The sequence below is a fragment of the Rutidosis leptorrhynchoides genome, chromosome 2, assembly GCF_046630445.1.
Source record: "Rutidosis leptorrhynchoides isolate AG116_Rl617_1_P2 chromosome 2, CSIRO_AGI_Rlap_v1, whole genome shotgun sequence".
NCBI classification, from domain to species: domain Eukaryota; kingdom Viridiplantae; phylum Streptophyta; class Magnoliopsida; order Asterales; family Asteraceae; genus Rutidosis; species Rutidosis leptorrhynchoides.
In genome coordinates, this window is record NC_092334.1 from 461,179,801 (window position 1) to 461,189,666 (window position 9,866).

General features: G+C 32.2%; 2 protein-coding genes across 2 annotated transcripts; one reads left to right on the forward strand and one right to left on the reverse strand.

Annotated features, from left to right (window-relative positions):
• Positions 1-399: 399 nt before the first annotated feature.
• On the reverse strand, positions 400-2,336 carry LOC139892536 (large ribosomal subunit protein uL22y-like). Its single transcript, XM_071875650.1, has 7 exons — positions 2,229-2,336; positions 2,096-2,132; positions 1,921-1,961; positions 1,146-1,376; positions 954-1,056; positions 787-854; positions 400-676 (listed from the first exon to the last, which is right to left on the reverse strand). The coding sequence occupies exons 1-7, from the start codon at positions 2,229-2,231 to the stop codon at positions 632-634; spliced, it is 528 nt and encodes a 175-aa protein (XP_071731751.1). The 5' UTR covers positions 2,232-2,336; the 3' UTR covers positions 400-631.
• Positions 2,337-5,944: 3,608 nt separating this feature from the next.
• Positions 5,945-7,448, forward strand: LOC139889321 (UPF0481 protein At3g47200-like). The gene is made up of 2 exons (XM_071872280.1): positions 5,945-7,270; positions 7,377-7,448. Exons 1-2 carry the CDS (start codon positions 5,945-5,947, stop codon positions 7,446-7,448), a joined length of 1,398 nt encoding a protein of 465 aa, XP_071728381.1.
• Positions 7,449-9,866: the final 2,418 nt, after the last annotated feature.

The window sequence follows — 9,866 nt, forward strand, 5'->3', positions numbered from 1 at the left end:
AACTAGTTGTGAGGATTTGAGATGTTAATCCACAAATAGCAAATTACATACATTTTAGAAGAGCATAATTGCATAAATATCAGTTACACCCCCTATTGGAAACAGTACCCTAACAAATGACTCCAAAAAACTGTTACAAACCAACAAGCTCAAAGTTGTCTACTTGTAACCCAATTCCAAATTTGTACTTAATTATACTCTTGAAATTGGATTATTATTCTATAAATTCAGTATTAAAACTTCCCAACAATGTCAGCATTTAGGCTCACAAAGATGTGCTATTTCACATCAATTTGTAAACTCTTGTAGCCTCTGCTTGCATAAAAAATCTTGTAATGGTCAGAATTAAATCTTGAAATGCCAGTTAATTGAATTTCATGATAGGACACAAAAACACTGTTCTGATCAGCCAGTGACATTAATCTTGCATCAAACAAATGCGCATTTAACAAAAATGGTAACATGACAAGTTCAATATTTTAATCTCATAAACACAATCATTTCATAATTTTGATCATAGAATAAGAATCTCCGGAAATGGAAACACATGGTTTTAAGATAAGAAAGTAAAAAAGAAACAAAACTCTTTCTACCAACAAACTACGCTTCCTCAATAGGATGCGCCCCTGACTTATGCTTGGTTCTTCTTGGTTCTAGGAGCCAACTGAGTCTCAGGCTGCAACATCCACAAATAGTTCAAAGTTAGCAAAATAAACCTCGAACACCGGCATCCATTACTATATAGCAACAAATAAGTAAAAGGTAACAAAATGCAATGTAATGTACCTCCTTTTTAACAGGCTCTTCTTTCTCAGACAAAGTGAGTTCAATGTGACATGGGGAAGACATGTATGCTGCACCAAAAAGAAATACATTTTCAACGTTAGTCCAACACACAAATTACCATTTACAAGTTAGAAAAGTTATACTAAAATTAAGGTAGTGAGACTCACGGTTGATTCTTCCATGTGCACGGTATGTTCGACGTCTTTGTTTCTGTGCTTGGTTGACCTGGATGTGTGATATGTGAAGAGCATCCACATCCAACCCTTTGACCTAAAAATAATTTGAAACAAGTATTGTTTTAAAGCTAGCTTTTAAAAATAATAACAAGTACACAAATATTAACTGTTTTTACAACTTACTTCTGCGTTACTCTCGGCATTCTTCAAAAGATCCAATATATACTTGGCAGACTTAGCGGGCCAACGTCCTTGTCCATTGGAATGACGATTCTTAGCTTGTGCAGTTCGTCCAACTCCACGACAGAAACGGGTGAACGGAATGGCTTGCTTATGGGCCAAAACATCCTCCAAGTATCTCTTGGCTTTGATCAAAGACATCTTACGAAGAGCATGGGCAGTCTCACGTGTGTTCTAAAAAAGTACGATTACGGTATCAGTAAACAGAATAACAGATTTAGCTGTAAAACACTTGAAAGCACACAAAAAACATACAACTTTGCTAAAACTTGACTGCATATGAAAGCTATTGTGTGTGTATTGTGTGCATTATGCTATGCAAACAAAAACACACATAATCAAAGTATTATCGCATTCCAAGAAATGACAGTTTGAAAAAAACAAAAACATATAATTATGCTATATGTAAAAAAAATATATAAAACTTAAACTATTGTTAGCCGTAGAATGGCTCGTGGTAAAGACAAAATATACTCTGACCAATTATTAATTCCTATATTATACAGTATCATTTGAATGATGTTAAACAAATGCATATCAAAACTTTACATTCAAAGCAATTACTACAATCATCAGGTCATATCATAGAAAATCAATTGCTTTTGAACAGTGAATTTATACAGATTTCATAACACCTAAACGAAGATATCTAATTTTTTTACTAAAAGCTCAAAAACATTATGTTTACGTAGTACAAGTTAACAAAACATATAGGTACCTTGAAATGGCACCTGAGATCAGCACCCCTAGCTTTGCAAGCTGATAAAAACAATCAATACATAAACAAATTAATCTAATCTAATACATCTATAAAAACCCTAAATAAACCCTAATTTCCAAATCACTGCGATGATAATGTAATATAAATACATAACGTGAACTTAGAAACTTACATTTGGTAGGGTTTTCAGGTTCCTTTGAGTATTTCACCTGAGATAATAGATCAGCATTAATAACAATTTACATCGATTTAAAACACTCAACACACAATAAATATACATCAAATAATAGGCGGTATGAACTCACCATTGCTGCTGCTACTGATTCGTCTGCCGGCGAAAATTGTTGAGTTTGTAATCTTCAGAGGCCACCGCAACTAAGAAGTATTTGGAGGTCTAGGGTTTCGAATTATAACTACACTTTTTGGGGTTTTCTTCAAGTGAATTTGGTATGGGCCTTTGACACACACTGTTGCCCAGATTTTGAATATGATATGGGCCTTTTAAACACAACGTGGCCCAACTTTTGAATTTCGTATGGGCCTTTTATTTAAGATAAAATCTCGATGATCAAAGTGAAAATGGCCCATGCATGCATCATGTTTCACGACGCATAATCATGTTTCACGACGCATAATATAAAGTAATTAAATTCCACCGTATGCTTTACATATATGTACGAATATATATGTACGAATATATAATATTGAGTGGAAGAGAAGGAAAATAAAGAAAATATGTACGAATATATTGCCACCTTTTACTTTACATAATCATGGTTTGTATGAATGTAAACACATCAAAATATATATTAATTAATGTTAATTACTTAATTAGTGTTATATTATTGTCAAAACAAGTCAAAAATCACAAAGTGCGTGTTAGGTTAAAAATTTTTATGACATGTACACATGTTCGCATACTTGTATATATGCGAACGAAAAATATAAACGTAATTTTAGAGTTAATTTTAAACATTTTCAAACTATTTTGAGTTTAACCATAATCTTCATTAACATTTCCATCTCTTCATTAATGTTTATCTCAGTTTGTAAGTTTATTATGATTCTCGATTGAACTTTTAACTTTACAATGAGTGAAAGAGAAGAAAAATAAAGAAAATATCTACGTATATATATATTGAGTGAAAGAGATGAAAAACTAAAAACAATTAGCTAATTGTGAAGATGGCAGCCATTAATAATCCAAGTAATTTCATAGTGCAAGTTGGAGAAGAATATTACCCATACCCATACCCATCACATGTCAATGCACCAAGCCTTGTTACCGTAAAGCTGAGTGGTAAAGACAAGTACAAGGTATGGAAAGCACAGATGTTATGCCTTTTAGCTAGTCATAATATGGTCGGTTTCATCAGTGGTAATTTCGTAAATCCTGAGAGTAATGTGAAGAGGAGAGCGGGAGATATTGAAGCATGGGTTAAATCTGACACACTCGTCAAAAGTTGGATTCTTGGAACCATCTCCGAAGAAGCGGCCATGAACGTTGTTAATCATCTTACATCCCAACGTCCAACCGCAGATTTCACTGCAAAAGATGTCTGGGATGAATTACAACGTATTTATGATCCTCGTGTTATCCAAGAAGCAGCAGCAGGTACAATGTAGATACGGTTTAATGATCTGCTATCAATCATTTGAAGAATTGTTTATTGAATGTACGTGGTCGGTAGCTACTGAAATTTTATTCACCATATATAAGTATAAGTACAATATATAACTAAAGTGTTAAAACAATCCTTTAAAATAAAAATAAAATTTTAAACAATTAATAATGTCTTGGGGGGCGTAGGGTTGTGCATGATCCATACCCGGACCGGGCCAGAAAATACCCGGACCGGACTGAAACCTAAAGTTTTATGAATATAGGAACCAAGGACCAGATCATTCATATATGGTTTAGTTCTGTCCGGTTCTAGCTTTAGTCTAATAGGTTCGGGTAAAACCCGACCCATATGTCTATTTGAAAAAATAATATATACTCTCTCCCTCTGTCCCATCTTAAGTGTCCACTGTTGACTTTTCAAAGTCTTTCTTTGTCAAATTTGACTGTAAATATTTTTATTTGTATTATACGGAGTATAATTTTGATGAAAATTATATGGAATAAAAACACATTTAAAACCCAATGTATTCATGTAATGTTCATCATATATTATGGCACAAATATAAATATTAACGGTCAAAGTTGATAAAGAAATTTTTTGAAAAGTTAACAGTGAACACTGAAGATGAAACGTAGAGAGTATTATATTTAATACCCATATTTACAATTACAAATGTATACAAGAAACTTGTATCAACAATTATTGTAAGATCGCTAATTTAATAGTAACAGAAGTAGAAAATTAATAAGAAACTTCTACCCACAATAATTAACAATATTACACAATCGTTAACAATTACTATATCGATCACGATACGATAATAAATTAATGTGATAGTTGTTGTCTACAATCCTTACCTTATCAAAATTACTATATCACAATAATTGATACAGAGTACTTGTTTACACTCGTAAACAACTATCATATTCATATTAATTAACTAATTATCGAGACTTAGATCCTAATCGTGCAATATGGTTTATCTTGTATATTACTAACCTTAGAGTAATATACTAACCTAGTTGATCGAGTATTGAAGCAATAAAAAGGGAGGATGAATAAGGAAATTGTTATTTTCAAGGAAGCTACACCGTGCACTAACTCCCGAGATAATTAAAATATATGGACCAATGACCGGACCAAATATTATCGGGTATTTCGATTACGGTTCGGTTCCTCGGTTCTCGGTTCTCGGTTCTTTTCGGTTTTACCCGGACCGTGCACACCCTTATTGGGGCGTCTTAGGACATGCAGGGGCAGAGCCATTTGAAGAGTACTGGTGGCCCATGGCACCAATCAATTGGGCTCAACTATATGGATTATATTGGGTTTTGCTGAAGTAATATGACAGATAATAATGTGCTACCAATCAATTATACGGTGCACCTAAATATATATTCAAATTCAGCCCACAAATTATAAAGTGCACCTAAATATAAATTCAGCCCACAACTTTAAGGTATTAATGTGGCCCAAATAGAGTCGAGGAAATTATTATATTATATATATATATATATATATATATATATATATATATATATATATATATATATATATATATATATATATATATATATATATATATATATATATTATGAAGCATAAAAGTTTAAAGTAAAATGCTCATTTATCAATCAAAAGGCTACTTTTTTAAATTAAAGAACTCACTATGACGTTGAAGTTTTCTTTAGAGATTTTTATTTAAACTACTCCGTTTTTTTTTTTTTTTTTTTTTTTATTTTTTTTTTTTTATTTTTATATATATATATATCGTTCTATCATGTGGAGTACTCGGTACTCCGTAGTAGTTAATTGATTTATTTAATTGTTCATACCTATCAATTTTTAAAGAAGATTAACTATTTTATAATAGTCTACGTAGGACAGTAGGTCTAAGTTACAAACATATAGTATGTTTTGGAAAATGTATACTCGTAATTTATAACTGGTGCCTAACTATATGAGTTGGTAATCAAACTTTACTTTACCTCCTTTGTCATAAGTGTTTGAAATTTTACAAAGTGTTATGAAGTTCCACCTGCTTCGTTATTCATAAATCCTCTTTGATTGATCAAAACGGAAAATAGACGCTTGAAATTGAACATTCCAAGTAATTATTACCGACATTTGAAATGAGACGAAAAAGTATAATATTGTGCTGCCAGTCACCAAAATTTCTGGCTCCGCCCCTAAGGACATGTGCAAGTCGTACATGACCCGAAAATTTTGAGGGGCCAAAAGTTTTGTAAATCCTTTATAATTATATACTATTAACCAAAAAACTTAGTGTTGGGCCAAATTATTAGTGTTAGTTCACAAAGCGGGCCAGTTTAACCTAAAAAATAATTAACGTTTAAGGGCCCCTTTTTTATGTCTGCACAGGGTCCTCATGACCAATGAGACGGCCTTATGTCTTGCCATTGAAGTTTCCCCGTGTTTCAGATACTATTACAAACGAAACAGAGTTAACATCTTCCAAGTCAAATGTTGATAGAAACTCTCTCAAAATTCTCCTTGATTTCTTAGAAAGAGGACGAAAGCGTTGCACGCAAAATCCACCAACGATCAGTGTGGTTCCTAGTGTGTTAAAAGATTTTAGTCCACCAAGATCTTTCAGCCCTATGACGGTGTCTATAGGACCTCTGCACAAAGATGATGAAAACACCAAAGAGTTTGAAAGGGTGAAATTGTGTTATCTGCATGACCTATTGCAGCGTAATATTAATTCACGGCCAGACCAAATATTAAAAGAATGTGTGGAAAAGGTGAATGGTTCGATGGACCAAATCAGGGCATCATATGCGGATATAATTCCCTTTAGTGACATTGACCTTGCCAACATGATGGTTATGGATGCTTGTTTCATACTTGAATTCTGTCTCAAGCATGACGATGAAGAAAACTTTGATAATATATTGGACGGTACGTTGCGTGATAGTATTGCCATTGATCTGATTTTGATAGAAAATCAAATCCCCTTTTTTGTCCTTGAGGATATATTCAACTGCACTTGTAGAATAAGTGCCTCGACACCACCTCTTACTAAACTTTTGCAGTTTATTCTAGTACCCTATGTCGATCCTTTTCAATATTACATTACTAATAAAGAGTTTCCAAACACAGACATTGTCAATGAGTCTACTCATGATCATGTTCTTGGCTATCTGCACAAATGCTACAAGCGTGTGGGCAACAATATGCAATCGAACCGGACAGTCCGATCAGAACCCACAACCCTTAAAGAAGTAGCCATGAAAATAAAATCATATTTGATTGCATGTTTTTCCTGGTTTCAGGGAAAGCCTACTAATTTACTAGTACCAACACTAAACATCTACATTCCGACTGGGCAAATCTTGAGAAATTTAATTGTATATGAGCAATGCTTTCCTAAAGTTCATAACTACTTCACATCATATGCAATTGCGATGCGAAAGATAGTTGAAGATGAAGATGATGTAGCAACGCTGGTAGAACTAAATGTCCTTGTCAACAATCTAAATTCTAACAAAGAAGCTGCAAATATGCTCCAAACATTAAGCAACACATGCACTATAATAGATTTCAGTTCCTATCAAGAGTTGATGCAATTGAAAAACTATTTCGATAGTTCTTGGATCAGAAATCTTAGACGGTTGAGAAGTACATATTTCGGTAGTCCATGGAGTGCAATTGCATTTGTTGCTGGAATCATCCTATTTTCTCTTACAATAGTTCAGACTGTCTTTACCATCAGGGGCCCTTTATGATCCCATATATACATATTTCAGCTTTTGTTTCCTTTTTTTTTTTTTTTTTTTTTTTTTTTTTTTTTTTTTTCTCTTTTAGGTTCAGACGATTCTCTGTGTCATATGGTCCAGATATGTTGTACTTTTTATTAATCTTCAGTGTTTAGATTGATCTATGTCTATGCGTAATTATAAATCAAGTGTGAGTTGGTTTTGCATGTAATGGTTCAAATAAGTTTTAAAATAAACGTGTAGATGTTCTTATATAATATCATCATATCATATATCTGAGGTATGCAACTATGCATTATGAAATTGTACAACTTTAACAGCCATTTTTACAAAAGAAAGTATGAACTAGAAGCAAAAGCATATGATCGAGCTATCTTTCCCCAAAGTTCACAACTATTTAATTCATATATAACTGCCCTTCATTTTATAGTTCAAAATGAAGAAGATGCAGCAACATTGGTAGAACTAAATGTTGGTAAACGAACTCGGGCTCGATCTTCTTTAGATCGTGATCGGACAAGTTTGTGTGACGATCCGGAAAATTTCGACTAATTTTAAATCAAACTCTCGATACGATTTAATATTTTTGACACGATAAAAAAAGTCTGTTAGGTTGAGTCTCAAAATTTTTGAACTGTTTCATATATTGAATTGACTTTCGACCATTTCCGACGATTCACGAACAACTATATGTAAATAGATATGTGTGTATATATAAATAATAATTGGAAGTATAATTTGAAATATTGAGTGTTGTTGTTATGAAATATGATATTATAATTATTATTTAAAACATATCTATATATACATTAAAGTATATTAAAAATAAATATTAAATGATTGTAATACTCGTTTGATGTTCCGATTGATATTAGACAAGTCTAAATTCAAACTTATATAATTTTAAAATAAATGGTAATCCGAAAATGAGTTATATGAATCATAGGCCTATTAACAATATATTTAGAAGCTAAATAATAAATTTTAACACTTTTTATATTTTACTTGGGATCGAGCGCGGACAGTGATGTAATTTTTATTTAGTAGTTAATAATCAAATTTTACACCATAATTACTTAAATAAATAAATATATTTAATTTAAAAGTTTGGGATTTTTCTGAGACCTTTTTATCCGCCACTGATTTAACAACGGAGTACGATTTAGCAGTCCGTGAAAACTGTCAGTAGAATGAGACGATTGAGGATCACGAGTGTTTCCTTTTATTATTAATATATGTACACATTTCAATTTGATTATGCTTTTATTATTATTATATTATATATTTATATTCACGGATGATTGAATCCGTTAAGTAATAGATATTAATAAAGTAAGTACTGTGCGATACTGTTTTCTGACATCTATCTATGTCTATTCTCTTATATATTTTCATAAAATACATATGCTAGAATATTTACAACTCTCATCAATATCTTCTTCTTTTTTTCTCTCTTTTTCTTCTGCAAAATCACGAGACCATTTGTATAACTTGCATCTTCTTAATTTTTTTTCGAATCACCAACTTTTTGGTTGACACTTTGAAGCATGTTTATTCTCAGGTATGAAAGAAACCTTCCGCTGTGCATTTGCTCAATTTAAAGATACTACTTGGAATCATTCATGGCATATAGAGGTCAGAACCTCGCAATGGGACCATCTGTTGAACATATATTTCATAGCATTATCCTTCAAGAAAGACAAGCTTTTAGTTGCAATTGTTCTATTTACAAGTGATATTCGTTTAAATAAATAAGTGCGAAGACAAAAGAAGAAAATGACGATTTGAAGACGCAAATGATCAAAAAGCTAAAAAGTACAAAGTACAATCCAAGTGTTTCAATTTATTGATGAGAAACGTCTAAAAATCACAAGAGTACAAGCCGCGAAACGCAAAGTACAAGATATCTAAGCGTACGAAAAGGCGTTCGAAAATTCGAAAATGAGACATAAACCGAGCATCAACGTACAACTCAACGGAGCTAAAATTACAAGTCAACTATGCACAAGAATATAATATAATATATATATAATTATATGAAATTATATATTATTATATTATATATTATAATATTCAGCAGCTCACTTTTAACTCAATTTGGTGAGCTGGAATCCGAAGCTCCACACTCGCGGAGCTGTAAGGCACAAAAGTACCGCACTCGCGGAGCCCACTATTTCAGAATCTGCCTATAAAAGGCCACGAGTTCAGCCGATGAAAACACATCTTTTTCTTTTCTGTTTCTCTGATTCTCAATCTATATATATATATATATTTATATTTATATTATAATTATAATTTTAAATTTTAATTAAAGTTAATAATAATAAGGTTATTGTAAGAATGTTTTACGGGTTTTAAAGTCGGAACTCTGTCCGTGTAACGCTACGCGATAAATAATCACTGTAAGCTATGTTCTTCCTTTTTAAATTAATGTATCGTAACTAAGTTATTATTATGCTTATTTGAACCGAAGTAATCGTGATGTTGGACTAAATATTTTAGATGGGGTTATTGAATTTTGTACCATAATTCGGCTTTGGACAAAAGACCGACACTTGTGAACATTGGACTATTGACT

What these genes read in the sequence shown, in the direction of transcription:
- LOC139889321 (XM_071872280.1), top strand. Translation starts at nt 5,945, where the DNA reads ATGAGACGGCCTTATGTCTTGCCATTGAAGTTTCCCCGTGTTTCAGAT. An exon ending in CTCTTACAATAGTTCAGACT is followed by an intron (nt 7,271 to 7,376) that starts GTCTTTACCATC and finishes TTTCTCTTTTAG; the next exon opens with GTTCAGACGATTCTCTGTGT.
- LOC139892536 (XM_071875650.1), bottom strand. An exon ending in ATCTCAGGTGCCATTTCAAG is followed by an intron (nt 1,377 to 1,920) that starts GTACCTATATGT and finishes GTACTTTTTTAG; the next exon opens with AACACACGTGAGACTGCCCA. An exon ending in ATGCCGAGAGTAACGCAGAA is followed by an intron (nt 1,057 to 1,145) that starts GTAAGTTGTAAA and finishes AATTATTTTTAG; the next exon opens with GTCAAAGGGTTGGATGTGGA.